This window comes from Bison bison, unplaced genomic scaffold, assembly GCF_000754665.1.
Source record: "Bison bison bison isolate TAMUID 2011002044 unplaced genomic scaffold, Bison_UMD1.0 scf7180017864503, whole genome shotgun sequence".
Classification (NCBI taxonomy): Eukaryota; Metazoa; Chordata; class Mammalia; order Artiodactyla; family Bovidae; genus Bison; species Bison bison.
This window is the reverse complement of record NW_011495061.1, coordinates 6,406,184-6,427,227: the sequence shown is the minus strand read 5'-3', so window position 1 is coordinate 6,427,227 and position 21,044 is coordinate 6,406,184. Positions and strand designations below refer to the sequence as shown.

At 45.3% G+C, this 21,044-nt stretch overlaps 1 protein-coding gene and 1 long non-coding RNA gene across 3 annotated transcripts in view; one reads left to right on the top strand and one right to left on the bottom strand.

Moving 5' to 3' along the window:
* Positions 1 to 2,709: 2,709 nt before the first annotated feature.
* Positions 2,710 to 21,044, bottom strand: part of SWAP70 (SWAP switching B-cell complex 70kDa subunit) — a 144,435-nt gene continuing 126,100 nt past the window's right edge. For both annotated transcript variants that reach the window (XM_010829323.1, XM_010829322.1), the window contains 6 exons: positions 20,579 to 20,760; positions 13,216 to 13,323; positions 11,425 to 11,591; positions 5,310 to 5,508; positions 4,257 to 4,353; positions 2,710 to 3,922 (listed from right to left, as the gene is read on the bottom strand). In XM_010829323.1, the coding sequence (XP_010827625.1) occupies positions 3,816 to 3,922; positions 4,257 to 4,353; positions 5,310 to 5,508; positions 11,425 to 11,591; positions 13,216 to 13,323; positions 20,579 to 20,760 (860 nt within the window). In that variant the 3' untranslated portion in view covers positions 2,710 to 3,815. The remainder of the gene's footprint in view (positions 3,923 to 4,256; positions 4,354 to 5,309; positions 5,509 to 11,424; positions 11,592 to 13,215; positions 13,324 to 20,578; positions 20,761 to 21,044) is intronic.
* LOC104980561 lies at positions 5,515 to 9,332 on the top strand. Its single transcript, XR_824281.1, has 2 exons — positions 5,515 to 6,048; positions 6,133 to 9,332. It is a non-coding gene; the product is annotated as an uncharacterized LOC104980561 (long non-coding RNA).

Genomic DNA, 21,044 nt, shown 5'->3' with positions numbered 1-21,044 from the left:
CAGGCAGAGTTAAGCGACCTCTGGGACAACATCAGGGGGCACCAGTACTCAGAGTGGCCCCAGGAGGAGAAAGGGCCTGAGAAAATACTTGAAGAGATAATAGCGCAAACCTTCCCGAACCTGGGAAAGGAGTCACCCAAGTCCAGGAAGTGCAGAGAAGCCCACACAGGATGAACTCAAAGAGGAACACCTAAGACACCCTGTAATCAAGAGACCCATCATGGACTGCAGAGTGTTGACTGCGGGCAAGAGGCTGGGGGACCTGGGACAGGAAATGAGAGATTTAGATGGGGAAGAAGGGCAGGATGCGGGGCTCAGGGCTGACTGGAGTGAGGGCTGCTAGACAAAGCTTCCGTCTCCCACTCATCACGTCCTCCGGCCCTCATCCGGGCCCTGAGGACAGCTGTTGAGGAGGCGGACACAAACAGGGAGAAAGGCCTTCATTCCTGTGGGTGAACGACCCCGAGAATCAGTATGCTGCATCTACGTAGTAGACATGGAAGAGGAATCTGAGGCTAGCCCTGGATGGAATTCAGTGTCCACCACAGATCTACCCACTCCCCAAGAGCAAAGACTCAGCAACCTCAGAAAGGTCAGTGGAAGCTGGGCACAGGACAAGAAGGGGTCAGGGCCCACTCCTCCAGAGGGGTGATGCAGGGACACAGAACCAGCTGTGTGGTGGGAGACAGAAACACACCACGATAAAACCGTGTGACATCAAATGTATTTAAAGAACCCAGAGGAGGCAGGTGGCGTCATGAACCACATCCTAGAAGACGGTCAGCTGTTCCTGGGTAGATGTGGTTGGTCCCCTTCCAGGTCCCCTTCTCTGCAAAGGGAGGGCTTTGGACCAGCTGACCCCAGGGACTAGCCAGCCCAGCATTCTAGAGGCACTAGTTACAAAAGAGCAAACTACAAATCTTGAGTATAACGCTGATATATTTTACTTATGTAACCACTACCCATTTCCAGCATCCCAGAAGTTCACTTGTTTTCCAGTCAATAACTTTCCTTTCCACCCCCAGGTAACCACAATTCTGACTTCAAAAACCGCAAATTAGCTCTGCCGGTTCTAGAAATTAATATAAATGGGGTCAAACAGTATTTTCTGTGTTTGGCTTCTTCGTTCAACAGAATGTCTGTGAAATTCATCCACGTTGCTGTGAAATTCATCTCTCAGTAATGCTACTTTTAAATGAAGTATAGGATTCCTGTCTGAACACACCACATCCACAGATCTGTTTCAGCTGATGGGCACTGGGGTTGCTGCTGCTTTGGGTCATCCTGAACGAAGCTGCAGTGAACCCCCTGCAGGGTCTCCTTGTGGACACCTGCCTCATTGCCCTTGGGGGGACCACTGGCCTGCGGGCAGGTGTTGTCTCTAGCATGAGGAGATATCACCATTTTGCTTCCTAAGTTGAGGGGTGACTTTTATGGGTCTCAAAATGAATATAAAAATATAGAAGGAAGTAGAGGGAAGAGCAAGAGGAAAGAAATAGATGGACCTTAAAGTACTCCTAATACTGATTCTTGCAGTCAATGCTGAGGCCCTACTCTGATCTGGTAAAAGCTGGGCCGCGCCTCTTTCCCACTCCCCGTGGCCTGACGTCAACCCATCTCTGCTCTGCCAGGACAGCTGTGACTTGCTGGCACGGCTGTTGGAGGCACGATGGAGGCTGTGCCAAGTGGAACAGGCACCGGTGCTCTGCGAGGGACATTACCAGCCGGGCCATAAATCTGCACACTCATTCCTCCCCAGCTGCTGAAATGGTTCCGACAGCCCCTCCCCACACTCAAGGTCATGGCAGCTTTACATTTCCTGCCTCAGCAGCCTGGATCCTAGGAAGACTTTAAAGCATATACAAAGCAACTCCCCGGGCACGTAAGCGGAAAGGGCCTTTACAGAGCCTCTGAAGCACAACGCCCCACATGGGGCGGCCTCGGCTCCCGCCCTCTGCCCGCTCACCGAGCACCCGGCCGCTGTCCTCGAACATGCATTCTACTTACACCAACGAGGTCAACTCCCGACACCCCTCCTAGGGAAACCCTGACACCAAGAGCCTGTTCTGTTCTGGACCAGAACGTGCCTTTCTGCAGAGAATGTTTATCAGGCCAGGTAATTCTTTGTTACAAGGACCGTCCTGTGAATTGCAGGGTATATAGCAACATCTCTGGCTTCTACCCTCTAGATGCCAGGAACACTCCCAGTAGTGACCACCAAAAATGTCTCCAGACACTGCCCCTCCACATTTCAGCTTTCCAAGACATGATCAGGCTGCACTGAGTGGGCCTGCTTAATCCACAAAAGGCATTTTTTAATCTTGGCAACCGTGTAAAACAAAAACAAAAAAACCCACACTGTTTACTCTGGTAAAAACTGAAAGAAAAACAGGAGAGGCAGAAAAGAAAATTCGGGAAAGCAGAGGCAAGAGGATTTGGAGGGAATAGCGAGGACGAGGGAGAAATTATCCGTGTGAGTTCCCGCTTGTAAGCTGACGCATCCACCATGGTTTCCCACATCAGTGACTCAAGCGGCAAACTCGAGGCCATAGCTAACTTCGTGACAGTGTCGGTTTGGGGGCTACAAACTGCAAATCCAGTATTTCAGGAAGTGTCCCTAAATCCAAGTTCACCTCATTATATGGAAACATGCACACATACACACAACCTTACCCTCCTGTTCCGTTAAATCAGACAGCTTAAAATGTATGCTCTTCCCATATTTTTTTATTTTCTTATCGACTCCATTTGACTAAAACAAACAAGAACCATACAAAACAGTTTTAACATATCTTAGAAAATTAGCCAAAAAATTAAGAAGGTTCAGCATATTACATTGTACAATATTTAGGTAAGAATGTTTGAAAATTATAAATATTTTGTTCCCTCTCAACATAGCACATCACAAAAATACATTTTAAAAACTTTTTTCATGTGTAATTTCTAGGAATGATCATATTGCTGTTTATTAAGGCAAAGGTCTGATCAGGACAAGCATTCACACACACCAGAGATGTTCTGTACAGTAACTACAAACGTAAAACCGAAGGGTCTGCCAGCACGTGGATGGTTGAAACCATTTTAAATATTAGGAAGAATTCAGTTAGTATCAAAACATCATTCTGAATGGGATTCACTTAGCTCCTCTCTGTGTTATCTTTGATTCTGAAGTATCTATCTCAGCCAAAGCATTATTAAAGACTTCTGCTCCCTTGAGACGGTGTCTCTGGAGCTAGATGCCAATCGCTCACGCGGCATTAAACCTGCACAACCAAAGGCAAGAATGGCAACCCCTCAGTCCGAGCGAGGACCACGTCCAGGAGAAGGGCCTTTTCCAGCTGAGCAGCCGTGGTCAGAGGCGTCCGCGTCCACCGCGGACCACGGTAAGCAGAGTGGCCGGCTTAGTTTAGAAACAAGCACTCGGAGGAGGAAATATGCTGCTGGAAAAACAACAGCCCCAGCCCACAGAGGTTCCGATACCCAGTGACCTGAGCGCCTCCCGGCTCCTGGGCACACGCCACTGGGCTGTCTGTGCACCGCCGCCTCCGAAAAGAATCTGAGGGAGCTGAAGGGAATTTTCAGAAGCTGAGGTTTTCAAAGAAAGAGTAAATAAAGAGCCTGACAATGTTGACACTTTTTTTTTTTTTTTCTTTTCAGGTAAGCCCTTCCTTATTGGCAGATAAATAAGAAGGCTTCTTTAGTATACTGACCCCACAGGAGGCGCTGGATTAGAAGCAGAAAAGCCAGGGCCTTCTGTCTTTAGCATAAAGTTCTGCAGTTATGCTTGCAACCCACACAGCTGACGTAATGACGGCTCACTCTGTGGTCTTCTTTTCTTTCCAGCTCTTCTGTCGTTCCTCAAGCTCTGCCTGGGTGAAAGCTGCCGGGCCCCAGTTAGTGATCAAGTGAGCATTTTTTGAACCTAAGAGACAAACACGCATCAAACATACAAGGTCTTATATTCTTCAATTAACATTATCATTTTTCTATAGACAAGACATTTTTCTACTTTATTTTCTTTTCTGAGGAATATCCATAAAGGTCATAGGAGGCAAAACCATCAGAAGATGTACACAAAGGGAATTAAACAGGCCTTCTCATCTATCAGAAGGCAAAAGAAATTCAAGAAAAGTTTATTGCAAAGAGCTGGGTTCCTGTATATTTGGGCTAAGAAAGTCTTTTTTCAGCACAATTCAAGTACACAAATAAAAGAGAAAAACTGACTAAATATCTGATTACTTCAGAGAGTGTGTTACCTGGTTCTATCAATCGAATTAATCCTTCATGATGGGCCACTTTGTCCTTCCAGCTCTTGGTCATCTTAGCTGCCATCTCTAGCTTCTTTTTAACTCCCTGGAACAAGAGCAGACTTTAGACTCTGCAAACACACAGGTAGTTTAAGAGCCAAATAACACTGATTGGGCACTTGCTCCATGCCTGCGGATTATCTCATTAAGTCATTCCAGCCACAGAAACACGGGCTATTATTACCCTCATGGTACACAGGTGGAGACTAGGATTCAGAGCAGTTAAATAACCTGCCCGAGGTCCCCCGAGGACCTAATTCACACTAATTACAGATGATGTATAAGATACTCCTGTGCCAGTGACGCCTTACTGCCTCTCGACTCCAAATCCACCCTTCGCTGTCCTGCCTGTGACCCAGCAGGCCCCACGTAAGCTTCGTCAATGGAGGAGCTGGCAGGACACTGGAAGAGGCGGGGGCTTTGCCTCCAGGTTCCACTGTGCTCATCTCAGCAGCTCCTGTGGCACGTGGGACACCCACGGTGTCCATCTAGTGGGTTTCAGCGGCACCTCCCCTGTGGGCAGCTGCCACCAGTGCCCCAGAGGGTAGCTTCCCCGTCACAGTGCTTCGTTGGGCTTTCCTGCCGTCCAGGGGCCAAGGCCATGCCCTCCCCAAGGAGGACCAGATCCCAGCACTGGGCTTATAGAGCAGAGTGTGTGTTCCTTGCCTGCGTGCTCTGTCCCAGCCGGGGTAGGGGTGGGGGCAGTGGCTGCTTCCTGTGTCTGCTCTTCCTGTATTCTTAAGAGTTTTTTGGCTGCTCAGTAGGTAATCCTCTGTTGTAGTTAATAGCTGATTATATTAAACCTTCCTTGTTCAAAGTACTGTGTGGTTTCAGTCTCCCGATCGAATTCCAACTGTTATACCTCATCGTCTGTGAAAAACCCTTACTTACAGCTAAGCAACATCCTCTCACAGCTTTTTATGGCAGAGCAAATAAATATTCTCTTGTTTTTAAATGTTTAAGAATTTAAATGCACATATTTGCAGGGATGGGCGTAATGACCTCGTACTGCTCAAGTGCCTGTTTCCGCTCGAGCTCGAGCTGCTGCAGCTGCTCCAAGGCTTCCTGGAGGGCCTGCTCTTTGATGACGCGCTGGTTCTCCAGCTCCTGCTTCTCTGCTTCCGTGGTCTGAATGGCCTGCTGCTGCTCCAGATGCCACTTCTCCAGCTCGGCCCTCTTGGACGACTCTTCCTCCAGCAGCCTGCAATACAGAGAGCTCAGGGTGACCGCACCCGACCCAGAAGATGACAAAGCACAGCGGAGCCTCAGAGGAGCCGGGAGGTCATCCAACCACCTCTCTTCTCACAAAAAGGAACCCAGGAGCCAGAGAGGCCCAGATTTGTGGGTAAGGTGACCCACGGGTCTGCTCCAAGCTCTGTTTCACCCTTTTATGAAAAAAAAAAAAAAATTAAAAATAACATGTACTGAAGGCTTAATGGGCCAAGAAAGAAGTGCATTTTTTCAACTGATCCTCACAATAGGCTTACGTACTATTATTATTCAGTTCAGAGATGAAGAAAGTGAGGCACCAAGGGTAGGTGACCTGGACCAGGTCATCCACCTGACAGGCAGGTGGCAGGCTGAGTTTTGAAATCTGCCTGGTTGCTACAACATTAAAACACTTTTTTATCTAGCAGAAACCTATCACCAAAGGAAAAGCTGGCACACCAACAAAGGCAGAGGAGGAGGAGCTGACAAAAGCCAGAGGAAGCAGACGCCAGCTACTGACCGAGCACTACAGGTCAGGCTCTACCTTCGTTCCTGTGATTCCCCCAGAATTCCGTATTATTGTCCTCACAATAACACGGTGTTATTGTCCCTGCAGATGAAGTCAAAGGGTTTCAAAGTATGACGCACAGGTAAGCAATGGATTTCAACCCAGGCCCACGTGACTTCAAAATGTTATCTTTTAATAACAGGCTACCTATTGGAGGATATCCCAGGTTAAGCAGGTATTTAATAAATAAACTAACTTGTACCCCAAGTGTAGACAATGTGGTTAGATGCCAGCCCAGGACAGGACGCACGTCTACTGGCTCGATCGTCAGAATTATGTAACAAACCTCACAGCAGGCCAGTTACTGCCGCCTAAGAGCATTTGCACGTCTAAAGCCAACAGCAGCAGAAATAAAGTGACAGCCTCTACAGCCACTATCTGACCACCCCAATCCTGCACCACTGTAAGAATTCCCTCAACGACATCCTACAGGGTGGCCTCCGACCGTGTGTGATGGGCCGCTGCTTCACAACCCGGGTCAGTTTATTTCTGGGCAGCCTTGATCCTTAAAAGTTCTTTCTCAACTATCTCCTATCTCCTCCCTCAGGTTCCACAAAGGGCCAGTGTGCTCCCTCTGAGTCGTCTCTTGGATGTGACATCGCAGTGAACACTACCCTGCCACCAGGGGCTAACCAGAGTGTGTATGCTATACACCGTCCATGTGCTTTCCTAGACATGGGAGATACACCAGTGAACGAGACTGGAAGATCTGTTTCTTCATCCTGGTGGTCAAAGTCTGGAGGGCAAGGGACATTGCAGAAGGTGAGGCTGCCCAGCACTGAATCCCCTTCACGTGTCCAGGAATGTCTTGATGAAAAACGGGGTCCGTCTCCCAACACAGAAGTCACAGCCCCTGCCCTTCTGCCCCGGCAAGCTGGGGTGCAGTGGAAGCTGGGCTTGGCTAAGCAGCTGTCACTCCTAGAACTTCGTGAAACCACTGACTCACGAGAGCAGAGACAGTGGAGAGTTTATCTTGCTGGTGGTAGCAACATGCAGTGTTGAGTGATGGCAGAAGCAATGGGGACAACTGACTGACAAACCCATGGTGCCAACATCTGCATCAGTGACATCCTCCCTGGGCTTGTCCCATGGCCTTGTTTGGTCTGCTCAGCCTCCCTTGGTTCCTGCCTGTGTTCAGGGCCTGGCCACCTGCCTTTCTGAGGAATTGGTGAATTTCTCAAGAACCTTCCAAAAAAACACTTTGATTGCTTTAGCTAACCCAAGTTGGGTTTTTTTGGTTTGCAAACAGGACTCCTGACTAAAGACGAACCTCTCTGTACCTCAATTTCTTCATTTATGAAAAAGGAATAGGAACTACGTGCGTGTGTGTGTTTCTGTATGTTCAGTCATGTCTGACTCTTTGCAACCCCATAGACTGCAGCCTGCCAGGCTCCCCTGGACATGGGTTTTTCCAGGGAAGAATACTGGAGTAGGTTGCCATTTCCTACTCCAGGGGATCTTCCCAACCCAGGAAATGAACCCAAATCTCTTGCATCTCTTACAATAGCAGGCAGATTCTATACCACCAGCGCCACCTGGGTAGCCCCACTAGGAACTACTCCCAACCATCAAAGGTTTGCGGATCCACTAGATGTGATAATGCAGGTGGTTCTTAGAACCATGCCTACCGCATTGTTAGTATTGAATAAATGTCAGCTCATATTGTTATGATGGGACTATTAGCTCATTTGCTCTGAATGCTCATGAAGACTGCCTGAGAGTATATGAGGTTTTTGGCAATCAATTACATCAGAGAAGTAAAACCCTGAACCTTTTCAAATGAATTGCTTTTAAGCCAAGTCTCCTGGATCCTGTACTTGCTCTGTTGATACTTTAAATTATCTTCTTGCTCTAAAACCAGCATTCCAGCCTGTCAACATCTTTTTTGAATGCTTATTTTGATATTCTATACATTACATTTCTTCTCCATCTGCAAATGAGATATAAAGGAACAGAAACCAACAAATTCCGATGACTATCAAATCCAGACATTAAACTCTGCAAGCACCACCCTCTTCAGCCTTCACAACAACCCTATGAGCTTATTACAGATAAGGAACTGAAGGCTGAAAGTCGTGAAGTAACTTGTCTAAAAATTACACGGCTAGACAGAACAATGGCTGGGAATCACACCCAGATCCTCAGTCCGGGGCCATCTATTACTGTGTGGACTGCTGTTCCATATGGCCCCAAGAGTAGAACTTGGATCCACCCATTCAAAAGATTCCGTGGGTACTTACCATGTGCCAGACAATGCACCTGTTGCTGGGGATACAGACCTGACCAAAGTGTGCTCCCAAGCCTTACAAACATAAAAATTCAGTGGGTGGAAGTTATAATGGGGCAGACTATGGCTCAGTCTCAAGAAGTTTCCAATAACTGAGCTGTCCAAATGGTAAATGAACAGTTTCCTTCTGAGTTCCACTCAGAAGAGGCTAGATGACCTTAAGGATTACACATTAAAAAACAGCAACACCACTTCAATTTTAATGGAAAAACCCAAAACGAGAAGACCCAGATGGTTCAAGTCAAAGTCCTTGTATTTAAACGATTTGCGATTACAAGTACCTCTGGGGAAACTTAAGACACTGACAGAGGAGGGCCCGTCCACTGGAAGAACAGCGAGATGCCAAATGTTCCGAGAGTGCCTTGCTGTTGCTCAGAGCTAGGAGAGAGGCCAACTACAAAGCCCTGGACACACACCCCCAGCGAAGATTACGTTACAGCTCACTGAAGTGCGTGTGTGCTCAGTCATGAAACATAAGCTTAGCTGCAGGGTGTATACAGAGGGCTTTTCAGTTGACCTCTGTCCTAGCTCTGAGCAACAGCAAGGCACTCTCGGAACATTTGGCAACTTACTGTTCTTCCAGTGGACGGGCCCTCCTCTGTCAGTGTCTTAAGTTTCCCCAGAGGTACTTTTTAATCGCGAGTCGTTTAAATACAGGAACTTTGACTTGAGCCACCTGGGTCTTCTTGTTTAGGGTTTTTTGTTTTTCCATTAAAATTGAAGTTTTTTCAGCTTTTCAGTTCATTAGTGCTAGACTTAAACGTTTCTATCCCAACTCCATGATGATTTCCTTTGACCTTTTACCCACAAAGGGTACCCTGAAGAGTGGGAGCAAGGAGAAAGCCCTCTTGGTCAGTCTGACAAAATGTCCCCCTGAATCAGGCCCAGCCTCTAGTGACTTTGGAAAAGATATGGACTCACCACACTTCAAAAAATGACCACTAAAAAAAAAAAAAAAAAATGACCACTAGAGGGCGTAGGTCTGTCCCTTTCAAGTTCCAAAATCGAAGTTAAAAACAGAATAGTAAAATGCCTAAAATGGCCTTTAAACACCAAGAAAAAGTAGTTAGTTTTTGTGTAGTAATTTTAGCTTATTGGTACAGAGCTGTATGTAGTAGTTATATTTCCATTTACCAAGTTGAAACCATTTTTCCATTTACTGAGATTAGAGTGTACAAAATAATTAGTCAGAGCTTTTTCTTTTTTTGGCCATGCCATGAGACATGCAAGATCTTACTTCCCTGACCAAGGATCAAACTTGTGCCCCCTGCAGTGGAAGCACAGAGTCCTAACCACTGGATCACCAGGAAATTCCCTTGTTGTTCAGTCACTAAGTCGGGTCTGACTCTTTGTGACCCCAGGCACTAGAGCCCCCGGGGCTCCTTTGTCCATGGGGTTTTCCAGGCAAGAACTGGGGAGTGCATTGCCATTTCTTTCTCCAGGTGAATCTTCCTGGACCAGGGATCAAATCTGAATCTCTTGCTTTGGCAGGCGGATTCTTTACCACTGCACCATCATGGAAGCCCAGGGAATTCCCTAGCCAGAACTTTTTAAATAAAATACTCATGCCTGGGCTCCTATCCACAGATATTTTGATACCGTAAATCTGGAACAGTCCTTACACGTGCATTTTTCAAAGCTTTATGTAAATGATTCTGATATTTACTATTGATTAAAAATTACTGCCATTATCCAAAACTGTCTTATTCAAAACATCATTCTATAAACATGAAGTAACTAATACTTTAATAAATTTCTAGAGTTACCTGGTTCCCTTTATGATCTGATCTCTGCCATGTCATAATTAATCTCCCTCACAGCTTCAGAGAAGTAAATACATATTGCATCTCATCTGTGAATTCTCTACACAAGGGCAACCTATAAACTCAACACATCACAAATGACGCGGGTCAAAAATACCTAACGTCCCTAGAACGTCTCTCTTCGGAAGTCGCACGGGACCAAACCTTCCCATGCATCGGACGGTGTGCTAACATCACAACTGTACAGTGCCACTGCCACTGCCCAACGGCAAGCGGGTGAAGGTCCCTAGACCCTGGCTAACACCACGATGAACACGCACTTGTGGGACCCGTATCTTCCAAGCGATGTGTAAAGCATTCGATCTTCTATTAGAAGATAATTTTTCCTTAACAGAATCAAACATTTCAACACCTAATTTGTTTTTGAAGTCATTTTTGGCAACGTGCGTAACAAGCCTTTCTTTCTCTCTTCCTACCTGAAGATTAAACAAACACCTGTTGCAGCTCCACGTGTGGATGCAGCCATGGAAAATCTATCCCAGCTCATCCCACACCCGCTCCTACAATGGCGCGAGGTGTGCCTGCACTAATCAGCTGCGGCTACGGGGCAACGGTGGTTAGTGCTGCAACCCCTGACGCGACATCTCAAGGACAGCTAATGGGGAAGCAAGTTAGAAACTGGGAGATGGCAGCTGACATTTGCTCTTTGGGGTCTTCATTCAATTTCGTCCCTCCTACTGAGTCAAAAGTGAGAGTTCTCATCCAAGATCACGACCATCATACATAGTAAACCTGACTTTAAAAGGTCTAAGGGGGAAAAAAAAATCTGTTTCAAGAACTTCTGAAACTAAGAATTATGTAAGGAATGTCACCAATCCTGAAAGACCAAATGGAAACTGCTCAGTTCCTCACTGTCCCCCAAAGTGGCTGCAGCTCTGGCCTAACAGGCCCCTACCTCCACACGAGGGCCTTCTCAGGTCTGGAACATGTGGAATAAACCAGATTCTCATCAGGGCTGATGCTGGCTCCACGGACATTCTAGAATCTGACTAAGGGAACCGCACCAAACACATCCATCTGACTACTCTGAAATAGATACACGGCCTGTCATTAGCCACAGAAGCAAGGGTTTCCCGGGGGAGATGGGGAATAAAGAGCCCAGCCAGATAAGCCTCCAGGGTCCCTCCCATCTGGCAGAGACTCTTCCCTCTCCAGCAGAGTCAGTGCTTCCTAGAAAGTGTATGAGCCCAGGCAGGGCACACAAAGAGCAGAGGATGAGTTGATCCGCACCTGGCCTGTAGCTTCCGCACAGTCTCTTCATCTTGCCGAGCCTGTCTCTCATCCTCGAGAGCCTCCTGCAGCTTTAGGTACATGTCTTCCAGCTCCCGGACCCGCTGCAAATACTGCTCCAGTTCAGAGGATTTCTGGGCAACCTGTTCTTCCATCTGCTGCCTGATCTGAGGGTATAAAAATCATGTTTAAACCAGGCCGACTTCGCCCTCGGGAAAGCCTCTTGCTCCAACACCATCCTGAGCGAGGCCACAGCCACAGCCACAGCACTTCAGGTTGGGCAGGGCCCTGTCCTTCACTCCTTGATGATGGAGGAAGCAAGAGTACCACACCCATCCGCAAGACCACAGTTTAAGAGTCCAGGCACACAGACTACACCCAAAGGCTGTTCTCCTGCCCTGGTGTATTTCTCATCCCTTCCACCCTGCGTTTCAAACTCAAGAAAAAAATACTTCCCCGTATAATTTCTCTTTAAATTCATTTCTGTCTTAAAGCCACATCCATCTAAAAGGAATGAACCTTTCCCACTCAGAACACCCAAAAGGTTAAAATAAGGGGGAAAGGAAAGATGGTCTCCTGCACTTACCTGGCTGCCTAGCACCCTCTACTTTCTCCCTCCCTAGGGCACCTCCAAACCTGGGGGACCCTCAAGCATCTAATTAGCATTCTAACACATTTATGGTTTCTCCATTCTGGATTAAAGAGCCTTGAATCTCTGCCTTAAAAGTTAAGACAAGGACATCATAAATGTAATATCAAACATATTAGCACATGTCTCTGCAGTTTGTATTTTCACTTGCATTAGCTTACTTCATCCTCACAGGGGTCATGAGAGATCATGTGACATCCCCCTAATTTGAAGAAGAGAAACTAATACTCATAAGCAAGAGCAGAGAACACGAACCCAGATCTGGCTGTGGTGCAGCACCCCCTCAGATCTCGGGTGCCTTCCTTTCACAACACACACACATCCACTTCAAGTCTAAGCAACAGAAAGTTGCTGAAGGAAATGTCACAGCACGTATTTAGCAGGGCCATGGGCCCAGCCGTCTCCCACACACTGTAACCCAATGTGAGGAGACCTGTGTTCCAGTTAACCAGCTCACTGCCTGAAGCAACTGGACCGTGGGGATGAGAACCCCTAAGATGAGTCAGAGCTGCCAAGAGTCACAGACCAGCATTCACATATTCTCATGACTTCAGAACCCCCACTCTTGCTCACGACAGAGGGGAAATATCATGGAACCTGTAGACCAGCATTCACATATTCTCATGACTTCAGAACCCCCACTCTTGCTCACGACAGAGGGAAAATATCATGGAACCTGTGCTTACTTTTTTCCAAGCCAAAACTCTGAAGGATGAAAGGGATGCTAGCAATAATTATACCAGGATGGTGGGGACTGTCCCAGGCAAACCAGGACGTGGAGTCCCCCTCCCCACAGCACTTATCAACCCATTCCATAAATTTGTACTGGAGGTCTTGAGAGCAAGATTTACCTTTACATCCTTGGCATGATACCTGGCACACACAGAGTGCTCAATAAACTAATAATGAGTTAATAACAAACACAAAACCTCCCCAACAGCCAGCCCATCGTGAGTCAGCAGCAGAGACAGCTGGCAAGATGATTTCACTCTAGCCTCCCAGGTCTTCCCCCTTCACCAAGCCAGGCGGGCTCCTGCCCCTCCATCCACACAGGTTGGCCTCTGTCCTTCTGCTGACCAGGACGGGATCGGGGTGGGCTTTTCAAGTTAAAGCAGCAGCACCCCGGGGAGTGCGGTACTTACAAGCTTCTCCCGTTCCAGCTCCGTGCTGAACCTGGCCTGGAGCTCCACTTGAGTCTGAAGGCGCTTCTTTTCTTCTTCTGCTGCTCGAGATGCTGCTTCTTCCAGTTTCTACCCGAAAACCATTCATAGAAAAGCAGGGACCGTTACAGTGGAAGTGCATTTGGAGAGAAAGGGTCACATTTAAACATTATAGGGGAAGCCAGTCATTCTCAATGTTCAATAAAGACAGAATAAACCCTGTAGATCCACTGCAATTCCAGTCCAACAATTTTCCCAGTCAACATATAAAACAAATTGGATAAACGAATGACTCCTAGTAAGCTGTAACATTTTGCAAAGAAAATTTTAGTGTCGTCATTAAATTCATTTGCAAATGCATCTGTGAAGTTCAAATCTATTTCTTGCGCTCACTGCAGTTCTGTCATCTTAACACTGTTCCTTAAAAACTTTGCTGTTGTTATGTTAGCCGCTCAGTCATGTCCGGCTCTTTGCAGCCCCATGAACTGTAGGCTCCTCTGTCCATGGAACTCTCCAAGCAAGCATACTGGAGTGGGTAGACATTCCCTTCTCCAGAGGATCTTCCCAATCCAGGATGGAACCTGGGTCTCCTGCATTGCAGGCAGACTCTTTACTGTCTGAATCACCAGGGAAGCCCAACTTCCCAAAGGGTGGTTCTCTAGTGAAAGAAGGGAAAAACCGAAAGCAATCATTTAAAGTCTCTGGGAATTATCCTGAGAGCATACAGCAAACAGAGAACATTTATCCAAGAAAATCAACTAAATCTCAGCAAGAACTGTGAAAGTCTATGGCATCTGAACCGCATCACGGCCTCCTCTCCACCCTACCCTTGCCTTGGCAGTAGAAGGAGGCTCTACCTGTGGCCATGGAACCAAGCCCACAAGGCTCCCTCTCAGTTTCCAGTCTAAGGATATGGTATCCCACAGGAGGATGCAGACAAAAAAAAAGTTGTCTGCCATTCCAATAAACAAAGGATGAAGTCTGCTATCAAGCCATCAGCCACTACAGCCATCCCAACAATGACCCATGAGGGAAATTCAGGGTGGAGAGAAACAGGACGCTGGCCCTCGAGAGTTAAAATGCATACCTACAAAATCATTTTAATGAGCTAAAATCTGTATCTTCCTATATATAGAAAAGCACTAAAATCATTAACTTGAAATATCTGTTTTCTTGTGATAAGCACTAACCACACGGTTTTGTTTGTTTTCCAACAAAAACTCCTATAAATCCTGGCTCTCCGCCTATCTCTTTGAAATAGCTCCTCATAGCTGAGAAGCTTTCTCCCAGGCAAGAGTCCTCAGTAAAAGGCACCAGATAAAACATAACTCTCAACTTGTAGGTTGTGTGTTTTTTTCAGTCAACAAGATCAACAAACTAAATCACAGGCCAGCTAAAAGTCTCACAGGGGAAACAGGGGAAGACAGCAAAGAGCTCCCATGTATTAGGAACAAGTTTCAAAGTCAGGCCTCAAAGATCAAACGTGGGCCAGAATTTAAATATCAGACTATGGGGCAAGTTAGGCCCCAGGGCATTGTTGAAAACAACAGATAAACCTGTGAGAAGAACACCTGAGAATGTGACGCCAACTGAGGCAGCCAACTTAACAGAGAGATCAGAGGTGGAGACGGAACCCTGCTGCCACATACAAAAGTAAACTCAAAACGGATTAAAGACCTAAATGTGAGACCAGATACTACCAAACTCCTGCAGGAAAACACAGGCAGAACACTCTTTGACATAAATTACAGCAATATTTTTTCAATCTGTCTTCTAAAGGAAAAGCAATACAAGCAAAAACAAATGGGACCTAATTAGACTTTAAAGCTTATGCACAGCAAAGGAAACCATCAAGAAAATGAAAAGACAACCTACTGAATGGGAGAAAATATTTGCAAATAATATGACCAATAAGGGGACTAATATCCAACATATATAAACAGCTCATACAACTTAACATTAAAAAAAACCAAACAGGCCTTCCCTGGTGGCCCAGTGGTTAGGAATTCACCTGCCAATGCAGAGGATATAGGTTCGATCCCTGGCCCGGGAAGATCCCACATGCCTCAGGGCAACCAAGCCCGCGTGTCACGACCACCGAGCCCTTGTGCTAGAGCCCATGTTCCGCAACAAGAGAGGCCGCCACGATGAGAAGCCCACACGTCACAACTAGAGAAAAGCCCTTACACGGCAACAAAGACCCAGTGCAGCCGGAAATAATAAGTAAATAAATAAAAGATTTAGGGGGAAAAAAAAAGCCAAACCCTGCACACTGTTGGTGGGAATGTAAATTGGTGCAGCCACTGTTGAAAACATTATGGAGTGTTCTCAAAAAGACTAAAAACTAAACTACCACATGACCCAGCAATTCCGCCCCTGGGTGACGAGGTAGGAAGTTTCAAGACAAAAACACTAATTTGAAGATATATGCATCCCAATGTTCATAGCATCATTATTTATTATTGTCAAGATATGGAAGCAATCTAAGTGTCTTATCAACAGATGAATGAATAAAGAAGCTGCGGTGTTACAAATATACAATGGACTACTACTAAGCCATAAAAAATAGCAAAACGTTGCCATCTGCAGCAACGTGTACGGACTTGGAGGGTGTTATGCCAAGTGAAGTCGGTCAGACAGAGAAAGAAACACTGTATGATATCACTTATGGGTGGAATCGGAACCATACAATGAACTAGTGAATATAACAAAAAAGCAGCAGACTCACAGATACAGAGAATAAACCAGTGGTTACCAGTGAGGAGAGAAGGGGAGGGGCCGGGTACAGGAGGGAGGAGTGGGAGACACAGACCGCTGGGTAAGACAGGCTCCAGGATGCGTCATACAGCGTGGGGAAGACAGCCAGTATTCTGTAACAACGATAACTGCAGCGTAACCTTTACAAATTATTTTTTTTTAAATAATACAGAAAAAAAAAAAAAAGCTCTGTTGACACCCTGGTTACTCCAGGACACTGTACCCATACCCAAGGCTGTGCCTTGACAGAGGACGGACAGTCAGAGGCTGCATATCATGAGGAAGATGGACTTCACTCTAATAATCCGGGCAAGTCACCGTGCAAATAAATGAGCAAACAACAGGAAGTCCTTGGGAGAAGGGCGGAAGCCACATCGAGAGGGCTTACAAATATCATCTAAAACACCCAGTTTTCAACAAAAATTATGAGATATGTCGAGAAAGAGTGTGATTGATACACTGGAAAAAAGCAAGTAATAGCAGCTACCTTTGAAGGAGCCCAGGCTCTGGATTTAGCAAAGACTTCAAAGAAGTTATTATATGTTCAAAGAACTAAGGAAACCTTATTTACGGAAATTATAGATGATATGATGATATCCCCTCAAACAGATGTCAGTAAAGAGACAGAAATTATAAAAAGAAGCAAACAGAAATTCTGCAGTTGAAAACTACAATAACTGAACTAAAAAATTCACTAGAGGGTCTCACCAATACAAGAAGAATCTATCAAAGACAGATTGATAGAAATCATCCAGTCTGAAGAACAGAACAGAAAATAGCCTCAGAGAAATGTGAGACAATCATTAAATGTGAGACACCACTAAACACACCAACATTCACAAAATGGGAATATCTGAAGGAGAGGAAAAAAGAGAAGGAGTAGAAAAATATTGGAAGAAATAATGACTGAAAACTGTCCCAATTTGATGGAAAACATTAATACACCCATCCAAGACAGTAAGATAAACACTAAGAGTGTAACACATACATCATATCATGCACACATATTTATCATAGTAAAACTGTGGAAAACCAAAGACAGAAAATGCCGAAAGTGACAAGAGAAAAATGACTCATCTTACACAAGGGAACACCGGTAAGACTGACAACCAACTTCAGAAACATGTGACTAGTTCTGACCAGAATACCGTAAATAAATAGAGCGAAATGTGATATTTCTGGGCTGGAGTAGTTAACTGGCAAATTCTAGAACACTTGTTTGTCTGACACAGTGAACAGCAGTATTTGACATGGTGGCTGTTCCATCCGCCTGTATGTCATAATTATAGATGTATATACACTCTGATCCAGCAATCCCACCTCTAAGAATTCATTCTACAGATACATCAGACATGTATAAGTAAGTGTTAGTCACTCAGTCGTGTCTGACTCTTTGCAACCCCATGGACTATAGCTCGCCAGGCTCCTCCGTCCACGGAATTCTCCAGGCAATACTGGAGTGGGTAGCTAGTCCTTTCTCCAGATCTTTCTGACCCAAAGATTGAAGCCAGGTCTCCTGCATAGCAAGCGGGTTTTTTACTGTCTGAGCCACCAGGGAAGCCCTTTAGACATGTATGGACATTTATAAAATGACATAGTACAAAATAATTCCCTGCAGCACTGCTTATTAAAACAAAAGACTAAAACCACCCACAAGTTCATCAACAGGAGGAACTAGTTAAATAAGTAATAATATAGTCAAATAATAGAATATTTTATAGCTATCAGAAAGAATGAGAAAGCTCTTTATACTACACTGATACAGAAAAAAAAATATATATATATATAAACTAGACACAGAATCATAAATATGTACTTTTTGTGTTTAAAAATGGTTAAATAAGAATGTATATTCATATTCTCTAGAATATACATTATATGAATCTAGAAAGATACATAAGAAATGAAAATAATAGTTGTCTTAGGCAAGGCATAGGAACCAAGCAGAGGGAAGAGACAGTAGAAGGAAATTTTTTCACTGAATCCCTTTTTATCTTTTAAAATTTTTGAACCATATGATTTTATTACTTATACAAATGATTATATATGTGCCGGGGTTGGGGGGGATAAGTAGGTGGAACACAAAGGATTTTTAAGGCAATATAAGTGAAAAAAATACTCTGAATGGTATTTATAATGTAGATACATGTTGTTATACATTTGTCTGAACCCACAGAACATACACCACCAAGAGTGGACCCTAAGATAAACTATGGACTTTAGGTGACTAGGGGTGTCAGTGTAGACTCATCAACTGAAATAAATGTGCCACTCTGGTTGGGGACGTTGATTCTGGGTGAGGACATGTATATATTGACACTGCAGGTATGTACGAAACCTGTGCACCTTCCTCTTAGTTTTACTGTGAACCTAAAACATCTCTAAAAAAAATTAAGTCTTTTAATAAAATTACTTGAGTAACACTTTAAAGAAATCTGGGAGGAAAAAAAGAAATCTGTTAATTTGTTAAAGAAAAATACCAGGGAATTTCCTGGCAGTCCAGTGGTTAGGACCCCACACTCTCACTGCCAAGGGCCCAGGTTCAATCCTTGGTCAAGGAACTAAAATCCCACAAGCTGCACAGTGCAGCCAAAAAGAAAACACACAAAAAAACAGCCTACCATAGTTTCTTATTCCTCCTTCTGAATTAAATGAGGCCTTGTATCAAGTCTCACAAAATGTAATCTCATTCCAGGTGATTCAAATATTCATCTAAGTAGTATTTTTATAAAAATGCTTCAGTGAAAAACTGGAGAATTTTTTTTTGACAAGAAAAGAAATTTAATAATTATTAAAGGATCCATAATAACTGATTTCCAATATTTACCCATCAAACCTCAAATCAGCTGCTTTAATGATTCGGTAGAACTAGGATGTGGCAAGGTGGTCGAGGTCAGCTGAGGTCTGACCAACTCTGGGTGTGCATTCACGTAGCACAGAACAGGGAGCTACATGCTCCTGGAGGTTGAGTTAAAAGTCGACGAGTTTAAAAGGGTCCCAGATGGATGAATCTCAAATGCAGGATGCTAAATGAAAGAACCCACATACTGAAAACGTACATACTCTATGATTCTGTTTATATGATAATTTGGAAAGAATACAGGAACAGAAAACAGATCAGTGGTTTCCAGGGGCCAGGGGTAAGGGGAGAGTCTGAATACAAGAGGCAGCATGAAGGAATTCTCTGTGGCACTGGCATTGTTCTAAATTCTGTCTGTGATGGTTTCAAGAATCTAGGCACCTGTAAAAACTCATAAACCTATACCATGATATTGCGATTTATAGTAAGAAATACATAATACTTGGTCTTCGTTCCAGTTTCTGGCACAGATCTCCCCAAAGTCTTGGAATTTCCTAAGTGTTGAGAGTAATAATAAAGTGACTTTAAGAAAACAATGGATAGGGGCCGGTTGTCAATGAAACCTACCATGTGATTAGAGGGTTGGAACTTTCAGTCTGACCTCTGAGGAAAGGAGAGGGGCTGGGGGTTGAGTCAATCACCAATGTCCAATGATGTAATCAATCATGCCTGTGTAATGAATCTTCCATAACAACCCAAAAGCACAGGGTTCAAAAAGATTCCAGGTTAGTAAACATAGGAAGACTTGGGGAGAGTTATACGCCTAGAGAGGGCATGGAAGCTCCGTGCCCTTTCCCCACATGCTGCCCTATGCATGTGTCTATTCCTGAGTTACAGTCTTTTGTAAGAAACCAGTGACTAGTATGGAAAACATTTCTCCAAGTTACGTAAGCTGTTCTAGCAAATTAATCAAACCTAAGTTGGCGGGGGCGGGGGCACTTCCCTGGTAGCTCAGCTGGTAAAGAATCCACCTGCAAAGAAGGAGACCTGGGTTTGATCCCTGGGTTGGGAAGATCCCCTGGAAGCAGGCATGGAAACCCACTCAGGTATTCTTACCTGGAGAATCCCCACAGACAGTGGAGACTGGCAGGCTACAGAGCACGGGGTCACAAAGAGTCAGACATGACTGAGTGACTAAGCACAGCACAGCACAAGAGAAGGGGCTGTGGGAACCTCTGACTTACGGCCAGTTGCTCAGAAGCACAGGTAATAACCTGGACTCAGGACTGGCATCTGAAGAGGGAGTTGGGGGCGGAAGAGGGGCTGGTGGTGGTGTCCAGACTGTATCTTTGACTCCAAACAATAAGTAAAATCCACAATTCTAATACTAAGCGTCTTCCAAGATCCTCATGAGTGAAGATGGGAGCTAAAGGGAAAACCTAAAAAGGCAATGGATCCTATCCATTCACCAAAAGTGACCCTGACATCCTCAGGAGAAACTTCTCATCTTTCACTGAACGAATTCAACTGTGCTCACTGTTCTTACAAATGTTCTTTTCTGGTCAATGAAATATCCCTGTTGTCCTGAGACCCTCATACTCTTCAAGGGCTGGGAAAACAGTGTCTCACTCAATGGTCTAGATACACTTCCTGGAAGCGCAGTTCACCAAATCATCTCCCTACAGTCACTGTTAACCTAGTCCCGGTAGAACTGAAGCTCATAAGCAAGATCACAGAGGTTCCTACAGAGAAACGGGAGCCCGCCCCCAGCCCAGCGCCCACTCTCACCTTCCTCACGGCCTCCAGCTCCTGCTGTTTGTTTTCGTTTGCTATCTGCAGCTCCTTCATCTGTCGCTCCAGCTCCTCCTGCTCGGCCAGCAGCTTCTTCCGCAGCTCTTTCCGACGCTGGCGGGCTTCTTTGTGTGGTGGGGGGCTGCCCAGCTTCAGGAGATGGATGGTAGAATGGATGGCTGTGAAAGGCATGAGAGAAAAGATGGGAAATACCTTTTATTCTCCGTGAGCCTAACCTGAATGGCATAGTGGGAAGAAAATCGGAAACCCAGGGTAATGCTGATCCTGCCACTGAGCAGTGTTGTGACCGTGAGCCAGTCACAGAACCACTTACACATGGGTTTCTCACCTCTAACCAGAGAGAGATGATCTCTTGAGTCCCTTCCAGCTCCAAAGTCCCATAACTGCCTATCTGTGCTTAAATAGACTTGATTTGGGAACATAACATGCACTTGAAGAACTC